General features: G+C 44.9%; 1 protein-coding gene across 2 annotated transcripts in view; it reads left to right on the top strand.

The window, feature by feature from the left end:
• STAC (SH3 and cysteine rich domain) overlaps positions 1–20,427 on the top strand; it is a 153,208-nt gene that overhangs the window by 59,404 nt on the left and 73,377 nt on the right. Inside the window, exon 2 of one of the 2 annotated variants that reach the window (XM_036091329.2) lies at positions 278–524. In XM_036091329.2, the coding sequence (XP_035947222.1) occupies positions 278–524 (247 nt within the window). Of the gene's footprint in view, positions 1–244; positions 525–20,427 lie in introns of both variants that reach the window. The other variant, XM_036091328.2, reaches the window with a different exon arrangement.

The raw sequence follows: 20,427 nt of genomic DNA, 5'->3' as shown, positions 1-20,427 counted from the left end.
GAGCAGGGGCAGAAGCAAAGGCACCTTGGGGCCTCTCTGGGCAGTCTGGCTCAGCACGGGATGGAGAAGGGACTGCCACATACCCTTTAGGCACTGACCTTGCCCACCCACACAGGGACATTTGTGAGCCTCCTTGGGGCGGAGGGTGTCAGCTGGAACAGTGCAGTGCCTGGAGCAGACCTCACCCCCCAAGCATGAGTCTGCATGATCGATCGTAAGAGAGTGTTCTGTCATTGCATTGCAGCTCCAGAAACTAAAACGATCACTTTCTTTCAAGACCAAGAGTTTACGGAGCAAAAGCGCTGACAACTTCTTCCAGCGAACCAACAGTGACGTGAAGCTGCAGGGGGACATGCTGGCTGAGGTCAGCCCCAGCTCCAGCCCACTCCCCACCTCTGGAAGCCTGACATCCACACCCACCAGGACCGGCCTGTACCCAGGGGCTGGCAGCAAGGCCCACGCCTTTCAGGAGCATATCTTCAAGAAGCCCACTTTCTGTGATGTCTGCAACCACATGATCGTGGGTAAGGCCTCCCCCACCCCTACCTCCAGGTCCCCGCACCCCCGGGAAGGACAAGGGAGAGTGGTGTAGCCCGAGTCCAGGCCCCAGGACAGATTCTGAGCCTCAGAGATGTACATGAGGGCAGGTTGTTCGGGAATGTTCTGGAGAACAATCGTTGTGCACAGGGAAGGGAAAGCAGGACTGGGCAGAGGGAGAAGTTGGATGGTGATACAGTTGCACCTTCAGCTAATCCCCCAAGGGCCCTGGACAGTCATCTGCATTGAGGCTAGAGGTCTGGGCCTTTGTAGCCCTGCCTCACCTCTCACTGTGTATAGGCAGCCCCTGGGGAGAGGGCATAATCCTGGACATAGCAGCTCTTTTCAGCCAAGGGCAGTGGGCAGAGAGGGAATCAGTGGGAGGCAACCAAGACGCTGGGCAGGTGGGCACGGAACACTTCGGTACCGCGGGGGGACCTGAGTGACACGTCACAGCATCCACTACAGGGCGCATGGCACTGTCTTTCTGGGGTAGCCTGCAGAGGGAGTCTGTGGCTGGGTGAACTATAGGGGAATGACCCGGACAGACAGGCGTGGGAGGGATGATTCTGGGGGAGGCACTGAACCGGGCAGGAAAGGTGATTGAGCCACCATTACAAGTCTGGACCAGGCACGGACTCACTCATGGTACCTCAGAGAAATGGGGGCAGCCTGAGAGTCTTAGGGGTTGTGCCCAGATGAAGAGAATGATCCATAAAATGTCCCAGCTACAAGGAAAAAGTAGGCCATTCAGAGCCACCCGCACAGAACTTCCACAGTTCATACTCTTCTGCCTCTCCAGTGTCAGGAACCCAGTGACCAAACAGATGGAGGAAATCATAAAAGCAGTTTGGGTGGGATTCAGAGTGAGTTTAAACCAGTTGTTTCAAGAGCAGCACTAAATCCTGGTAATTGACCAGTGGCCACGGAACACAGGCCTGTGTTTGCTCTCAGGGGGCATGAGGATGTAACCCCCCCCCACCCCTCCACCCCCCGCCCCTGGTTAGGAGAAGTTTAAGGGTATCACGACTGGAAATGAGGTTGAAAAATGAAAAATGCAGGGCTGATCCAGATCCAGATGTGGACTGTCTTCCCGAGATGGTGCTGACCCTCCAAAAGTGTAGCCCATCGAATTCCTGGAGCGCCTGGAAGCACCCTGAGGCCTTCCCCACCTTGTGGCGCCCGCTCACAGCCCGGATGCCACAGCGTCCGGCTTGGCATGAATGCTTCAGGGAAGGACACTTTTAAGATCAAGCTGGGCCCAGGGCCCAGCAACGCTCCGGGGAAAAGCCGGTATGCCCTCTAGTCTCGTCTTCCAGCTCCTCTACCCTGACACATGCCTGACACACACCATCCAGCCCCCCCGTTTCCCCTCCAGGACCAGCTTCCTATAGCCTGGCATCTCTTCTGAGGCTGACTGTTGTCTCGGGCCAGCTTCCCTAGAAGCACAGCCTGAGAGGGGAGTTGGGTGCACGTGATGGGTTGAGGGGGCGCTCTCAGGAGAAGGGAGAGGGAGGAAGCGGATTGGGGCAGGGAAGTTGCTGAATACAAAAGTGGTCTCAGTGGGCGTCTTACTTCAGCCAGCTCTGGAGGAGCGCTGGCGCATGGGTCGCACAGCTGGTCCTTCCTTGAGGCCAGCCTTTCGTAGCCTACTCTCTGTGGGCCTCCCTCCTCCTCCCACGACGGAGGCCCTTTCAGGACCCCCTGGGCCAAGTGGCTCATGTTCTGTTGAAGGCAATTTTCTGGAGAAAGGGGTAGCTGTGAGTCATTAGCAGCCAGTACACACACCTCCGGTGTATTAGTGGCTTTTTGCTACTGTAACTGAGTATCACAAATTTAATGGGTTCAAACAACACAGATTCATTATCTTATACTTCTGGACGTTGAAAGTGCACAGTGGGTCTCACTGGGCTAAAATCAGGGCGTCAGGAGCTCCATTCCTTCCTGGAGGTTCTAAGGGAGAATATACGTTCTTGCCTTCTCCAGCTTCTACAGACGGCCCCCACCTTGGCTTGTGGCCCCTTCTGTGTTCAAAGTTGTAATGGCAGGTTGCATCTTTCTCACACCACCTTCTCTCTGGTCCTGACTCTCCCTCCTACACCCACCTGGATAATCTTTCCATCTCAAGGCCACCTGATTAGCAACCTTACTCCCTTCTGCAACCTCAATTTCCCCTTGCTTTGTAACATAACATGTTCTTTGGTTCCGGGGATTAAGAGGTGGACACCTTTAGGGGGCCATCCCTCTGCCTGTGCACACGCAGTAGGGGTATCTGGGCAGAGCATCGACAGTGTCCACCACAACAGTAGAAGAAAACTCTGGTTGAAGATCACAGGACTGGCCTCTGTTGATTCCTTTCCATCCTGGCTTTGATGCCAATCATGTGATTGTGGCACTCTGATGGCTTTCACACAGCTGATGGCTGTGTCATGTCACATGGTGAGAGGCATTTCATTCAGAGTGGGCAAAGAGGCACCCTTCTCTTCAGTGCACAGAGTGGGGACAATGCTGACCCATGTTTTGCTTGTGGCTACTCCCATGACATAATTAGCCTTTCCCTTTCCAGATAAAACAATGTAAGGGATTGAGGATAGTAGAAAGACCATGTGCATGGAATCAGGCTGGACTTGAACCCCATGCAGCTGTGTGACCGAGTGCCAGTGACTCACCTTCTCTGAGCCTGGGTCCTCATTTTATATGGAGATGATAATACCACCCTCAGGGGTTTTGAATGGATTAGTGAACTGGCGGAGGGGAAGTACCAGGCATGAGTACTTGGTACAATGAGCCCATTGGAGTTGGTATTATCACCATCATTATTAGAGGAGAAAATAGTCATTACTCTCCTGAAGCAGAGAAATATATTCAGAGGATAAACCGAATTAGTTTTACAGAAAAAGAAATTAAACTTAATAGGCATAAATAATGGGAAAAAAATAACATCCAGGTAACAAGAAGTAATTAGTCCCTCATGTACATGGCAATGTTTTAGGTGCACGTCAAGGATTGTCTATAATTCTGCATTTCATATTTTATGAGGGACCTGGAGAAGCAGGTATGTGTCTGGAGGAGAGTGATCAGAATGGTGAGTGGTGTGTCAAAATAAAAGAATGAGGAAACTCTGGGAGTTTGGCGTGGAAAAGATTTAGGATGTGCGGCTGTGTTTGAAAGTACCATGTTGGAAGAGTTAAGAGACTCATGCAATGTGGCTTTAGAGGGGAGGGTTGGGAACAAGGGGTAAAGTTAAAAGGCAAATTTCAGTGAGAATATAACCACTTAAGCCATGCACTTGACTGAATGAATGGCTTTCCTTGTGAGTAGTGCGTGGTTTAACTTGTGTCAGGCAGAGGTCATCTGAAGGTCTTTTCTTCCTTAATTATCTGATAGTCTTTGAAATGTTTGTGCTTCCCAAAGAAGCCAACGTCTGTCATCACTGAACTGGGACGTATCAGTGGTTTCCAGTACAGCCAGGAAGGCGGGATCTTGTCGTTCCCTTCACCCCTGGCCAAGACCCAGTTAAGGGGTGGGATGTTCAAACGGGGAAGCAACGTCTGCCCATCTAGCGACCATAAACACAAGGACTGTCCTCATCTTTAGAAAACCATATTCTATTCACACTCACTTTCTAGTCACGGTCATTCACGCTCTTCCTGTGACCAAGCCCCATTTCAGAGCAGTGTTTGTGTCACTCGTCGATTCCACAGTATTGCTGGGTAACGAGTGCTCTCGAGCCCCAGCACTTAGAGTAGCTTTCTTTGACTCTTACTCAGGCTTCCTTGGATCAGCTGGGGTTGGGCTGCTATCACATGTTCTATTGCTCATCTCTTACCCTTTCCTTGGACAAGTGGGCTAGCCGGGGTGTGTTCCTCCCATGGCAAGGACAAGGGGAAACATACCGAGCTTTTAAGGTCTCAGATAGGAGGTGACACGCTATCCCATCTGGTGGCATTCCTCCAGAGTGTGGGTAGGCCCAGCCCATGACAAGGGGTGGAGAACTACACCTCCAATAGCAGGGACTGCAGAGCCACCTGGCAAAAGACATGGGTACGGGAGGGGTGAAGTTGAGGTCAATCATCCAACCTACCGCAGTACTGAGGGTGACCTCTGGATCATTGAAACTTTTTTGTTGGGTAGATGGCACCAAGTCTTGGGGCTGTCCCACCCTTCCACTCCACTTCTCCATCTGGAAGTGATGCCTCGAATCTGACTGTGAGCATGGCGGGAAGAGGGTCTCATGTCCCGTGCTCAGGATATGGAGGCAGCTTGGCCTCCAACCTCGTTTTCCTGTCTGCCTAGCTGTCTTCCAAGTCTGCTGCGTCACTTTCAATTCCCTATAAATTCCCACCAGGCCTTTTCAAGGCAGTGCTATTCATAACCCTTAAATAGGTGATGATGTGTCTCTATTTTAAATCTCACTGTGACGAGTGTGAAAAGACAAAGGAACGTGTGTTTTTAAAATGAGTAACAGAAATGAGTTTGCCTCTGAGGAATGTCACAATCATTATCCTGGGGAGCGGGGGGCTTAGAAACTTCTCAAGTACCAGCCACAATTTCGAAGGACTCCATTTTGAAAATCACAAAAAAGATGCGCCCTGTGCTAAAGAGAACCTTACTATATCTTCCCCCTTATTAGAATTAAATTTATATCCTAGTTGCCATTTTATCTTTAAAAAGACAGAGGGGAAAAAAGAGTCAGCCAGGCACTCTGCTCTTTTCAAAGATGAAAGTGAAGGAAAGCAAGCAGGCTCCTTCTAGGAAAGAGGAAGGAGAATTAGTGAAGAGCTCTATGTGAGGTGGGAGGAAAGGGGAGAGGAGGTGAAGAGAGCAAGCAACGTGTGAAGCAGAGACTGGCAAATGTTCTAACTTCCCGAAAGGAGGCAGGGGTGACGCTGGTCGGTGATCCCAGAGCACAGTTGATCTGCCCTCCTTCCCTTTCCTTGCTCTTCAAATTTAGCCTCCTGTCTCCACAGGTATTACCTGCAGATTTGCTTGCTTCAAGCCCCAGCTCTTCTTCATATCCCAAGTTCTAGGGAAAGGCCACCTGCTGCTCTCCCCTGAGAGTGACATTTTAGAAAATATATTAGAGCAGTTTTTGTTTTCCTTTCAATTGAGAACCAAAGGTTATACAATGATGGCCAAGAAAAGTCAAAAGTCATGTGTGAGGTTCCTAGATGATGGATGTTTGTTTAAAAATAAAAGGAATCTGGCGTTCTCACTGTCTAGGATTTCTGAGTTGGAATGGACACACAGAGTTCGGTTGACAAGCCTCACATTTGTTCCTCGCCTGACTGCCTGAGCCCTAAAGCTGGAAAGGCTACACATTTGCCACAAGAAAGTGACTAAGAAAAGTAGACTAGGACGCCAGTCTCATTCCCTGGCTCCAAGTTTCTAATTTCCTCAGCTCTTTCACTCTATAACTCATTCCCTGTTGCCAGCTTCGCCCTTCCCCTTGGATTTGCACCTCCCCCACCAATGTGGCCCCCAGGCCCTTGGGTTGAGCAGGCACTGTGGCAGGCTCTTCTGCAAGTCTAATCTTGCCTCCAGGACATGGCTACCCCTTATGATAACCTCCTTAGACTGGCCCTTTCCAGAAAACTTAGCTATGCAAGCCAAAGATGGTCAACCCAAACTTCCATGGAGAGACAAATAGACAGTTAGGTGTACCTCAGCCCCAATGCTGGAATTCCCAGCCTTTGAGTCAAGAGGACTGAAGACCCAGTCTTAGGCTAGGAGAATCCTCCTGGCTTGATGGGCATCCTTTATCCAGCAAGCAGATCCACTCTTCTAATCCTTAAGCCTTGGCGATGGGGACTGTTATGGGTGGGGACTCCTTTTCATTGTACATCAACTTAAATGTATTTCATCTATGGCACCCTCATTTCAGGAGAGCATTGAATTTGCTTGTGGTAATCTGCCTCTCCTTGAAATATCAGAGACTTGAACAAGCCAACATGCACTATTAACATAACTGACTCAATGTATGAGTCTACTCCATCAATTAAGGAGGTTTTTCCAAAGGACTCAATCCTATTTACTGTCAGATACATTGTTTCCATAACGATTTTTAAATTAACTACATGTTCTTAGTTAGCATCTACTTAGAAGACAGCATGTTAAATGGGCTCATATTTCCTAAACAAATATTTAGCAAAACAGCTGGATTTCATTGCTTACAATTTCAAGTTGCTTACAGAGTCACTGCACGAAGAATCATTCGCTTTCAAACTCTCCAGGTGGCAACCACAGAGGAAAGTAATAATGACTTTGTTTCAGGTCAGCATCCCTAAAACAGAGCCTGAGATAGAGATGCTTGTGAAAGTGGTTTTTTGTGGGGCGTGCCCTCAGGAGAGGATTCAGATTCTGCTGCTCTCAGCAGAAGAGGCAGGGGAAGGAGCCAAGCAAGGATGTGCCCTCGGTTGGAGTTGGCTTCAAACTGATACCACCCGTGGGGAGCTCTGGGACACAGATTGCTATTACCTAGTAGTCCCACCTTGGGGTGAGGGGGCCGGCCTGTATCTCCTGTCACTCAGTCTTCAGAACGGTTTATTCTCTGAACAGAAGCACCTGTGAGCCATTAGCAGCCCACAGTCACAACATCAGCATGATAAACCAGATCTGGACAAGGCACCAGCAGCATCACGACATCTGTAAACGTAGATGCAGTATAAAAACATCCTCCATTATGAATGAATATAAAATGCAGAGGGACCTTGGCATTGTACCAGTAACATTGTGTTACTATCATAATGAATGGTAATATGGTAACATTATAAGATGAGGAAATATTACATTACACTGAGTCCAGGACCTTTCTGCTATGCTCTTGTTTGACCACTAGTTTAACTGTTTCCTGACCTCATCTGATTGCTCAGAAAAGCCATAAAACCTTAACCAAACCTTGAATAGAAAAAAAAAAAATCATACACACATTCATACATATGTACATAAAACTAAAAAGACAAGGCAGTGTTTGCCCACCAATGAAGTTGTCTCTTGATGGGAAAGGCCAAACAGAAATCAAGGGGAATATTGAAAAGCAAATGTCAAATCTGTGTATTCTCAGAATAGAATTAAAACTCTGAGGTGCCATCAATCACTTAGCCAGACAATTGTTTTAGAAGTTGTACAGCTAATAGATAAGAAAATACAAATGCTCTCTAGAAGCTTTTTCTTAAGTTTCAAATAGATCCTTTCCTTTGGGTCATGGTATGTATCCATGTTGAAATGCAGTACCCAGACCTCAGTGCTTTGTCGGAGAGGATTGTTCACTTCTGGTATTTTGACTGCTTCAAAGTAGCACTAACTTAACTGCTACTTTTCTGTAGAGGACAGAATGGTAGTATAATGCCCAGTCCAATAGAGGTAATTCTTTGTCTTCTTTGCTCAGCTGACCCGCGTGAGAGAATCCTGTTGACTCTAGTAACAGAAAGTCAGTAAAACTAGCGCACAAGCGGGGTAAGGAGATTGTGATCCTACCAGATGAGGAATGTTTGCAGGACGTGGCGACGTTTGGCGTGGAGAGACTTTGGGGAACATGGTCAGTGTCCTCAAACGGCTGAACAGATCTCATCTGGAAGAGGGTTTAAACTCACCCAGTGTCCCAAGTGCCCAATGATGGAAGACTTTAAAAGGGAGAGCTTCTAAAAATAATTCCAGAAGCTCTACAGATTTGGGGAGTGGGGGATTTTCCACAATAAAGTATATGTTTGGAAAATGCTGTACACTGTATTCCCTTTGGATATTGACAGCACACGTTAGCATTTTGAAGTCCTGCTATTCTGAAAACTACTGAGTGTTATCAGTGGAGAACAGACAGTGGATCAAATGGATTATAACTACAGAGTTCTCTCTCCCAACATCTACTTTTCCCTAATTCCACTTGGCTGTTGTTTAACAGTTTTTGGCTTGTACCTCTTTAGTGTACATAATTCAGAGAGCCTTTTCAATGCTTGCAAAGGCAAATTCATTAAAGAGTTATTAAGACTTCAATTCAGGTCCAGTGTTCTCAGAGAACATCGCACCCAGCGCCTTTCAAGGAAAGGGGCACAAAATACTTTTAAGCTAGCGTCTTCTGTCAGCTTCCTAAAATGTGATGCCTGCCGCCAGGTGCTAAGGATTTTATGAAATCTCTCACTGGAAATTCCTTACATGAGAAAGTAATCCACATTCCTTCCAGCAAAGACTGAGCAGAAATGGATGCTGGTGGGCTCCAGGAAAGGTTTTTTGGAGTCTCACACAGAAGTAGAAGCAACTAGGGTCTAAGGGCTAGTGTTCAGCTCTGGAGCATCACATGGGGCCTGCACATCATCACCTTTTTAAAATGTAAAGATCCTTGATCAGAGAGAAGATAGAACAAGAGGAGGGAGGTGGAGAGGATGTTACCATATTTCTCACCACCCTCCCTCAGACATCCTACTCCCTGGGGAAGGTCCTAATAAGTGTTTTTGGAGCCCATTTTCCGTGTGCTGACATTTTGCCATTCCTTGTGGAACATCCAAATGCCCTTCTTTCCTGCTTCTCTCCATCAATTCTGGTCCGAAATCTATCCAGAGCCAGTTACAGTGCTTCCTCGAGTTCTTTGGTGACCACTGTTTCTCTGAACTTGCGTATCATTCCTCAAACAGACTAGACATCGGTAAGCAACTTGAAGACATGACCAGGTCTCATTTATGTGCCCGTTCCCATGGCAGCTAGCACACAGCCGGCACACACTGAGTATTTAGAAAATGGTAGTTCGTGGGTGGGAAAAAGACCAGTCTGCCTTCAAATACCAACCAACAGAAATAGAAGCCAACTAAAAACAAAATAGGAGGGACGCGTGGGTGGCTCAGTCGGTTAAGCATCTGCCTCTGGCTCAGGTCATGATCCCAGGGTCCTTGGGTTGAGCCCCATGTCAGGCTCCCTACTCAATGGGGAGTCTGCTTCTCCCTCCTCCTCCCTCTGCCCCTCCCCCTACTCATGCTCTCTCTCTTTCTCTCAAATAAATAAATAAAATCTCTTAAAAAAATAGGGGAAGAACATGGAAAATTCCTAATCCCTCTGAAAGTTATTTCCAGGTATATTGAGGCTACAGCCTGCCTAAAAGGAAACTTGACACAGAAGCCCTGTTTCCTCCTCCGTGATCTTCCTCTTCATTTCCCCTTCGTGTTGCATATTTTAACACAACGTTACTCAGTGCACAAAGGGTCATAACAGGGATATCTTCTTCATTTCGAATTATATCCAGATACAAATAGAGTGCCATCCCATTCTGTCTAATACTAGTGTCCTGAACTCCCACTGTTATGGTCATACTTCCACCTTAGTTTGGTTTTTGTTTTATATTTGCCTTTACCTACTTTTGACTTTAAACGTTTTTGGTCATGTTGTCTAAATGCTGCTTTTGCAAATAAACATAATTGGATTTTCGATTTCCTTTATTCCCCAACCTGAATTTTTATTCTAAAATAAAAGAGATTTATGGATTCGTATTCATTGCTGTGAGTGAAATATTTGCCTTTCCTTCTTAAAGGAAGGGAAACAAGAAACTATTACTATGTAGTTTCTATTTTGTGTTTTCTGTGTCCTTCCATTTCATGTGTGTATGTGTGTGTGTGTTAGTCATGTGTGGTTTGTGTGTTCTTTCCTTTTATAACCTCCTGTGTTTTGGAAGATATATAATATACTCTTCTCCTACTGATTACCTTTGAATAAACACTCTTTATTCTACATTTGTCAGGTTATTAAAAAGTAAAAATAAATCTGGCATTTTGATTTCTCTATTATTCCAGATAACTTACCAAACCTTTTTTTAAAGATTTATTTATTTATTTTAGTGAGAGAGAGAGAGAGAGAGAGTGAGCATGAGGGGAAGGAGCAGAGGGAGAAGGAGAGAGAAACCCAAGCAGACTACATGCTGAGCACGGAGCCCAACATGGGGCTTGATCTCACAACCCCGAGATCACTACCTGAGCTGAAACCAAGAGTTGGACACCTAACTGACTGTGCCACCCAGGCGCCCCATAACTTAACCAAACTTTTAACCCTGACTCAAGTATGCCACTCTTGTTAATTCAGACTTTTATTGTTATTCCAATGTTTTACAAGTCAGACCTTTGAGAATAAATATTAAGATAGATATACATTTTATAATAAGATTTATACATCTATTTAGACATTTCTAGTTTTAACTGATTTCAGTATTTACCACCTGTTCTATTGTTACATGACATCTCTACTCTTCAGCTCTTGTTTGTTTCTCGGTTGTTCAGTGTGTATTTTCACTACCAAAAGCATATGGGAGTGAATTGCCAGGGGCCCCACTTGCTTGGCTAATGAATCTCTTGCAGATTGAGGCAGATTGGTGAGCAACTCAGCGCTTCTTGTAGTTTCTATGAAATGTCCCTCAGCCGTGTCCTGTGTCTCTGTCTCGCTGCCCACTCTGCTTCCATTGAAGCTAGTGGTACACCCTCTCCTTTCCTCTCAGTCTGGAAAGTCCAAAAATCTGGGAATTGCTGCTTTATGACAGTAATTAGATCATCGGGAGTGGCAATTCTGTCCGGTACCACCTCTACTAGATGGTGACATTTTATTTCTTGCTTCCCTATATCCCCTACACTATTCTTCCAGGGTTTTGTTTTGTTGTTTTGTTTTATTTCTCCTCTTGACTCCTTTATCAAAGTATCAGGATTTCTTGTATTTTGTTGTCAACCCAAAGCAAATGCTGTTTTTAACTGTCTTTTGTTTAATATAGTATAATCCTCCAAAGTGTGTCTTTCCCTAAGGCCTTGTGGAAAGAGGGCAGGTTATGGAATGCGGTCACGTTCATTGACGAAGGGCAAGTGTGACAGCATAACTTACAGAGGATGAACGCTGTGGTGCGTGCGTTCTCTGCAGCGTCCTCAGCACCAAGCTGTAGGGGTTGCTCAGTGCAAATTTATTAAATGAGTGAATGAATAGATAAACGAGTCCTCAACCAATCAGAAATAATAGTATCAGAATTATGGCTAGGATCATTTTTGTTATACACAAAGCAAAATATTCAGAAATAAGAAGGTAGAACTGCAGGTAATCTCAATAACCATGTGTCCTTTAGACACTGAGCACCAGCTGTGCGCCAGGCCCAGTGCTGACATCTCACATCTGCATGAATTCAAGTGAGGAGCCTGGGAGGTAGCAAAGGAAAGGGGATAGACGTTATCCAGAAACTGGAGGAATTGAGAAGGAGCCCTTGCCACTTTCAGCTGAAGGCACTGGGCCTCCTTCGGTGACAGACTGTGGTGTTTGGTGGACAGGGTGGGTTTAACAGGCCTCGCGATGCTGTCACTAGCCTTCCAGGGCCTTCCCCCCACCCCCATCCAGGGGACCCAACTGGCATGTCCTGAAGCCAGATCACTGTTGGGAGAATATTTGAACCCCATTTGGGGACCAGTTTGGGGAAGTCAGGAAGCCAGAGGAACTATCAGAGTCTAATTTGTCTAGACATGAGTATGAGGTTGGTCATACTTAGGCAGATGTTCCTAAATCTGTTTTTCATGATGTACACATAGGCTGGTATTAGGAAAACATGGACACTGCCTCCCTCCTCTATCCCATCCTTAAACATCTCATGACTAGGAAGAAAAAGAAAGGGACCAAGTGGTGAAGGAAGAATCTTTATATGCATAAAGGTCTCCAGAAAATAAAAATTTCTCAAGTGCCAGATACTGCCACTGTTTAATCAGTGTTACAAAGAAAATGTGAGATTTTATTCCTGTGAAGTGTTTATTTTACTAGTAATGGACCAGAGTCTTACATGTTACAATCTGGGGGGAAAGTCAGACAAAGGACAGAGACTGTCCGTCTTAAGTTATAGATCATGATGTCTGCAAACGGTTTGGTGATTTCTTGAATCATGGCATAGCAATGATCTCCCAGAAGAATAATGTTTTTTGTGCCCCAAAGAAGAGATTTGTATTTTAGGAGCCTTTTAAGATCATAATTTAGCAGAAAGAAAGGGCAACACAGGACAGTATTTTCCCTGTGTAAATAACCCACTAGAGCGGTGGAGTGATAATTTCAGGTGGTCTTTTGTTTAATTTTTAGGCCTTCCCTATGTATCGCCAGCTAGGTATAGTAATATCATAGCAAATATATTCTGAATATGTGTGTTTCCGTGTTCTCCCAAGACCCACTGTGCTTCATACATTTTCTCCTTGACCCATCCACCAAGAAATAAAAAAGGTGCCCAGGGCAGAAGGAAAGAAGGAGGAATCATTGAAGGCAGAGTTTGAGCAGTCAGAAAGTGGACACTGCTGTGAATCCTGGATATGCTTTGAGAGTTTTCTAAAGTTGAAGCCGCAGAACCTTTTCCTGACTATGATGCTGCTGATTCATGCCTTCCTGCTTGAGGTTCAGACCAAGCCATGACAGACAAATGTAGAGAGGCCGCCTGCCTTTGGACCCATTGTTAATTCTGTGTTTGGAGGCTGGGGAACCATGGGAACAGGCCATCTTCAGGTGAACACGGGCGATGCAGACCTGTTGGAAAATGTGTAGCCCGAACTTCATTCAGCCGCCTTAATGGAGAATGTTCCACTGACCTACTTTAGAATGGTCCCGTTGGTTGTCAGCCACAGTGGATACTGCATCATAAGATGACAGAACTAGGCTGGTAGTAAAATATAGGGCAGCTCCTTGTGTGTGTCTGGGGCTCAAAGCATCAAGCAGGGTGTGGTGTGTGTGTGTGTGTATCGGAGACACCTGTGCATTGTGACCTAGTTACTCAGGACTGCGGATGGGGTGGGGGGGGTGAGCAAGGTGGGGAGACCTACATGGCTAAATACTACTAAAGCAATTTCTTAGTAGCTTATCAAACACCACCTGGTTGCTGAAGGAGAAAAAACAAAGCATAGACTGTTTTGTCACATGCTAAACTTACCTGGAAAGAAAATCCAAAAGCCTCTCATGACCCTTTCCTCCACACCCCAACAACATAACAACAAACAAATGAGATGTGGGAGTGCACACATGTACACACCACGCATGCATTCATACCTTCAGTCAGGGAAATGCGTGCTTGCATTGCCACAGCAAGAATGTTGTCTGAAGAATTCACGTCACTTCAGCCTGCCCACGACATCCAGGCACCACCTTTACCCTGTTCTAAGGCCATAGAGAGAAGTAACCAGAATGACTTATTAAAACTGAGGAAGGACAGTGAACCAGCCTGACTCAGTTTGATCCAGAAGGCCTATATCACTTTGCATGAGATCAGCCTACTATCCCTGTTTGAAAAGGACATTTTAAGGAACACTTTCTGGGCATCCATTTTCTTATTTTAAAGATAGAAATAAAAAATGCCGATCTGGTAGGTTTGGTATAAAGATTAAATGAGACAGTACCCAAAAACAGTAGTGTCCACTTATAGTAACTTTCCTTGCTTCTCCCTGTTTCCTCTCACTTCAGCAGCCAGAACTTGGCTGCCCAGATGCCTTGGCAATGCTGACATGCTTAAATATGTCCACAGTGGCACAGAGCAGCTCCTTTCCTCATAGAAGCTGTCACATCACTGAGGACCTCTCCTGTTGGGGCAGGTGGCACCTGCATGCTCTCAGCTCCTGGCCAGAACCTCCAGGCCATCTTTGACTCTCCCCTGGCCCCTTCATCCAGAAACCCCATCCATGCACGCACTCTGTGACTTCTCTGTGGTCAGGTCAGGCCCCTCTTCTCTCCCCCATTGCTCCCACCCCAGCCCAGGCTTCATCCAGCACATCTCACATGAACTGTTTCAAGAACTACCCCAGTCATGTTCTTTCTCTCCATCTCTACCTCCTCATCTACTTTACACACTGCTGCCAAACCTCATCTGAAAACAAACTGACATCGAATTACTGCTTTTCTCAGGAATGCTTCACTATCTCATTGCCTAAAGAATTACACTCACGCTTCTCTGACTTGACACTTACTCTAAAACCTCCAGGAGCCAATAAAAGCAAAGAAGCAATGAGGTTTTGTCCCATCAGATTTGTAGAAAGTGGTACTTTGTTCATTACCCCTGGCAGTCGTCATCAGTGGTACGAGCGAACATCTGTAAGAGAATCTTTGCAAACAGACTCAAAATGTGGACCTGCGGGAGAGAGCAAGAGAGAGGAGGAATGGTGCGGAGGAATCGGGTGGGTATGGCATTCTGGCTCTGCACTTAGCAGATCGAGTGACCTCGGACAGCTGATGGACCTTCTCTCAATCCCAGTGTCTTTCAAACAGGATTGAAAATTACAATACCTATCTATTTCTTAGAATTTACTGACAACTACATAGAGTGACCCACGTGAATATTCTTTGTGGACTATGAAACTCAAAAACTGGTCACTGTTATTAAAGCCATCTTTATGTACAAAAGGTTGATATTAACAGTATGCCAAATTCCTAGGCAAACACTTTGGGGATGGGGAGAAGGAGTAGAACCTAGACTGGCCTATCAATTCTGGGGAGACCTAAGAAGAAGTGCAAATTCTCAAGCCTTAAGCTAGAACAGTTCTGAAGAAAGCAAACGGGACTGTAAAAACGTCAGACCCCAGACAAGGGAGATGATCACTCCCTTGTGCAGTGATTATCAGTAGGGTTGATAAGGGTGTCAAGTTCAGATAGTTCCCAAATGGTCATGGGAAAGTGATCATTGAGGAGGATGTCTTCTCTCAACATTTGAAGCCAAACACACTTAAGAGAAGGAAATTTTGGTGGCCATGGTATTACGATGTGAACTAATGACCCAGAGGGCAAAGGCTATGGTCTCCAAACACAAAGCCCCGAGCCAACCCAACTCCCATTGCTATTTTTAAAGCTCGGTGCGGGTGAGGGGCGGGGGAAGTAGGGAGAGTTTTTCCACTAGCAGTCAGGAACCGAAATAGGAAAGATCAACAGAAGCATTTATAAACAATGAATGCCATTAATTTTTTTTTAAGCTAAGAGGGGGTTGGAAAGATGTAAGTGTAGCAAGGAGTGGAGAATATAGGCAGGGAAAGATGGCCGAGGGGTCTTCCCATTTTTTAGTGGCCCTTTCTGCTTGCTTAATGGCATTTCGAGTCACTGGTAAATTACTCTATTAGCGAGTTTCCCGGAAAACTTGGAACCCATCTTGTTCAAGTGAAGTAAGGGAGAGATAGGATGGGTTATTTTTAATCAGGGTCCCATGACTAGAGTTCAACTGTGATGGAAAATATGTTCCCTTTTTTCCCCGTTAGCAGAAAACTTTCTAAGTATTGAGTGATATCCAAAGTTTGGGGGCAGTTTAAGCTGCCTTGCTCTCGGTCCAAAGCTCAAGCTCTTTCCAGTACACCACATTGTGAGGACAGTGACAGGTAACCTAGGGCTCTTTTGGGGATGGTGAGAAAGAATTGTAGGTCCTGGGTTGAGCTATGTCTGCCTAACTTCCCAGCATGGTGAGACAAGAACATTGAACAGGGGGCTGGGCACTCGGAGTTTAACACAGCTCTGCTGTGAAGGAACAGTGTAATGTTTGTCAGATCACTTTGCTTCTTTAAGCCCGTTTCCTTATCTGTAAAATGAGGGAGTTGGGCTGGATCAGGGAAGGGGGGGGTGCAAATTGGCTTCCATACTAATTGATTGGCAGTGATTGCCCAGAGAAACTTCTAAAGCTGCTCAGTGAGAAAATTATTGTGATTGATGAGTGGTGTCTGCCATGTATACAAAATGAAGCGCTTCTTCAGTACATATACTATATATCTGCCGTCTTTAGGCTACTGGTCTCAAAGGCAGGACTTCGCAGAAATTGAATATGCATGCACATCACCTGGAAGTCTCAGTGAAATGCTTATCCTGATTTAGTGGGTCTGGTTGGATCCTGAGATTCTGCATTCTTCACAGGGTCTTAGGTAATGCCAATTATACTGATCTGTGGGCCACATTTTAAGTCACAAGGCACTAAGGATCTTCCTGACTAAATTCTGTGATACTCTTGGGGTGCCTGGTGGCTCAGTTGGTTAAGCATCTGCCTTCGGCTCAGGTCGTGATCCCAGGGTCCTGGGATCAAGTCCCACATCAGGCTTCCTGCTCAGCAGGGAGTCTGCCCCTCCCCCTGCTCCTTCTCTCTCTCTCTCTCTCATGCGTGCAAGCGCTCATTCTCTTTCTCAAATAAACAAATAAAATCTTTAACAAATAAAAAAAATTTAAAAAGAACTATACTCCCAACAAAGGACACCTAAAAAAGAAAAACAAAAATTAATTAGTTAATTAATTCTGTGACACTCTTAACTCAGCAAGTCACTAAGATTTATGTGGGAGGCCTTGCCATAGGTACCTGGGAAAGAGAAATGAAGTACAGAAATAGAGAAAAGAGCTCATTTTAAATTTTCATAAGATTTCTAACTTTGTCTCTTGCATATGTATGTATCTTTCTTTCCATAGATAATAAATATGGAAAGCTTAATAAATAATTGGGGATACACATACACTTGTAAATACATGCACCAATGCATATTAAAAGTTCCAGGAAAACCCAGCTGAGGGACCAATAGTTCTACCTGAGGAGGAAGAGGTCAATGAAAGTTCCATAAAGAATGTGGCCTTTGAGGTAGGCTTCCTACCAAACTCATTATAAGTCTTAGACCTCCCCATTGAGTACAAAGAGCCAAAGTATGCCATATTTTCTTTTAAAAAAATGTTAACGGGGAGTCAACTCTTAATGTCTCAGAAACTGATGATAAAGCCTGCAGATTTGTCCAGGTTAACCACTGCCTCTCTGTTTTTTTGATAGACTTCTCACATGGCAGGCACCATATCCAAAAACAAACCAGGTGGTTACACTACTTGGTTTTTGCCTGAAATAGTATTTGAAAAGAGTTCTGACGGGCGGCTGGATGGCTCAGTCAGTTAAGCGTCTGTCTTTGGCTCAGGTCATGATCCCGGGGTCCTGGGATCAAGCTCCACATCGGGCTCTCTGCTCAGGGGGGAGTCTGCTTCTCCCTCTCCCTCTGCCCCTCCCCTCTGCTCGTGCTCTCTCTCCCTCTCTCTCCCTCTCTCAAAATAAATAAGTAAAATCTTTTTAAAAATGAAAAGAAAAGAGTTCTGAACCAGTTCATCCTTTTATCCCTGATTTTTAAATGTGATGGATCAAAGATCTGGTACCATGATGCAACGAGAAAATATAGCTAAAAGATTTCAGTGAAACCTAATTGATTGTGGGGAAGAAATAAATAAACAAAGGACATCAGCCAGAGATGCAATGTTGAGTATGCATTAAGTCAGACCTGCTTTAGGATTGCAGCCCTACCACTTACCAGCTAAATAGACTTGGGTAAATTGCTTAAACTCTCTGAACCTTAATTTTCCATCTGTTAAGTGTGGAATAATAACTAACTTGAAGGGATTGTTGTGTTACAGAGAACATATGGCAAGAACCTAATTCTTGGTGATCCTGAGCACAGGCTACATATCCAGGGGTTCTGATCCCAGTGGTCTCTCAGTTTTCAGCCTCCCAGGAGAAAAGACAAGTAGCTCTGTGTGCAGAAAGGAAGAGGGAATTTGTAATCAGGATAACTGGATTCAGATTTCCTCTCCACCCTTGTCTCCATGAGGACTTAAACCTTAAACTGAGGACTTCCCTCCCCAAAAGCTTCATTTTCCTCAGCTATAAAAGAGGGCTGAAAATAGTTGCTGCCTTTCATCCGTGGTTCTCAACTAGGGGGCGATTTTACCTCCCAGGTAGGGATTCAAGATTTAGCAAGTAAAAAGAAATTTGAATTTCAGAAAAACAACCAATGATTTTTTTAGTGTAAGTGTATCACAGGCAATATTTGGGACACAGTTATCCCATGCAATATTTGAGGTATTCATATATTAAAAAAATAATTTGTTAATTAAAATTTAACTGGACTTTATTTTATCTAGCAGCCTTATCTCCCAGGACATTTGACAAAGCCTGGTGTTGTTTTTGGTTATCACAGTTCTGGACAGAGGGTGCCAACGGCACCAGGCAAATAGAGGGCTGGGATGTATTAACCATGCCCCAGTGCACAAGACAGCCCATCACACACACGCGCAGCAAAGAACTTACAGGCTGCAAATGTCACTAGTGCAGAGACTGAGAAACTCTGCTCAAAAAACTTGGATTTGAAAAAAAAGACTTTGAGGGGCCCCTGGGTGGCTCAATCAGTTAAGTGTCCGCCTCTTGATTTTAGCTCAGATCATGATCTCAGGGTCCTGAGATCAAACCCGGAATGGGACTCAGTGCTCCGCAGGGAGTCTGCTTAAAATTCTTTCTCCCTCTTCCTCTGCTCACCCCCCACTCATGCCTGTGCATGTGCACTCTCGCTCTCTATATATAAAAAAAAAAGACTTTGGAATCTAGAAAGCAATAAAGCTATCCACTAAATTTTGAAAAAAAAGGAGGGGTTGGGGGTGGGGAGTCGATGAGCACTTTTCCCTTGCCAACCAGAGGTAACTGAGATGGAATAGTCTATGAGGTCTGCTGCAGAATGTGCTCTGAGGAACCCGGAAGAAGGCCCCACCTCGAAGGATGTTGTTCCAGGAAAGCAAAACAAAGCCCGCCGTGCATGTCAGCATGCACAGGGCGTGCGGCATGGAGCGAGTGAGCAGCTGGCACCTGGCGGAATTGGCAGGACTTGGCCTCCAGGATAACACTCTCCATTCTACTGAGGCCAAGGTCGTGGTGCGTGGAGATGGGGGAGAGCTGCTGTCACCTTTTTTGCCCCAAGCTCTCACGCTCCGGACCCCAACCACAAATTCCCCACAGTGGGAACTCCCGAAACCACACCACCAGGGTGATTCCTCTCATCTCAACATGACCTTATTTTTATAATTCTTCAAAAATAATTGCACTTCCTTTCAAAAATATGCCGTATCTTATTTCTCATTACAAAAGGGAAATGTACTCCATATAGAAAATGAGGAAATACAGATAAAAACAAGAACTAAAAAGTATTTATAATTCCACCACCCAGATAGAAATACTATCAAAGTCTTGCATATGCCCTGCCAGACTTTTTGACATGTATATAATGTTCATTTTAAATGAGGGTTTTCTAAGCATTGTGGTATATTACCCATATTTTGACACTTTAACATTATACTGTGAGCATTCTATTATGTCAATCGTTATTAAATCAAAAATTGCCTCAGTAGCCAAAAAGGATTTTGATTATGGGTTTTCCAAGCTTTTATTAACTAATACCTTATTCTGTGATATTTTAGTTATTATCCTGTTTTGTGATATTCACAAAGCAATGGCAAACGTCTTTGTAGTTAAATCTTTGCAGACATATTTAGTTATGTTTTAAGGCCAATTCTGAAATTGAAATTGCTGTAGCAAAGAATTATGCATCTGTTTAAAGTTTTTGGTACATGGTCCCAAATTAACTGGTGCATGTTCTTAAATTAACAAATTAAGCCCCCAAATTAAGGGCTACCATTTCCTCCCTCCTAGCAGCAGTGTGTGGGAGTGCCAATCACCCCACAGCCAAGCACTGATGGTTTTCTTTTCCATTTTTTAAATCTTTTCACATTTGATAGAGTAAAAATGGATATCTTGCTATTTTTATTTCCAGTTCTTTGATTACTAATTAAGTCTGCCACTTAATAAATGCTTAACTTTTAATTCCGTTTCTTTTTTTTTTTTTTTTATGTTATATTAGTCACCATACAATACATCATTAGTTTTTGATGTGGTGATCCACGATCCATTATTTTCATATAACACCCAGTGCTCCATGCAGTACGTGCCCTCCTTAATACCCATCACCGGGCTAACCCATCCCCCCACCCCCTCTCCTCTAAAACCCTGTTTGTTTCTCAGAGTCCATAGTCTCTCATGGTTCATCTCTCCCTCCGATTTCCCCCCCTTCATTTTTCCCTTCCTTCTCCTAATGTCCTCCATGCTATTCCTTATGTTCCACA

The sequence above is a fragment of the Halichoerus grypus genome, chromosome 1 (genome assembly GCF_964656455.1).
Source record: "Halichoerus grypus chromosome 1, mHalGry1.hap1.1, whole genome shotgun sequence".
In the NCBI taxonomy this organism is placed as follows: Eukaryota; Metazoa; Chordata; class Mammalia; order Carnivora; family Phocidae; genus Halichoerus; species Halichoerus grypus.
This window is presented reverse-complemented; position numbering and strand designations above follow the sequence as displayed.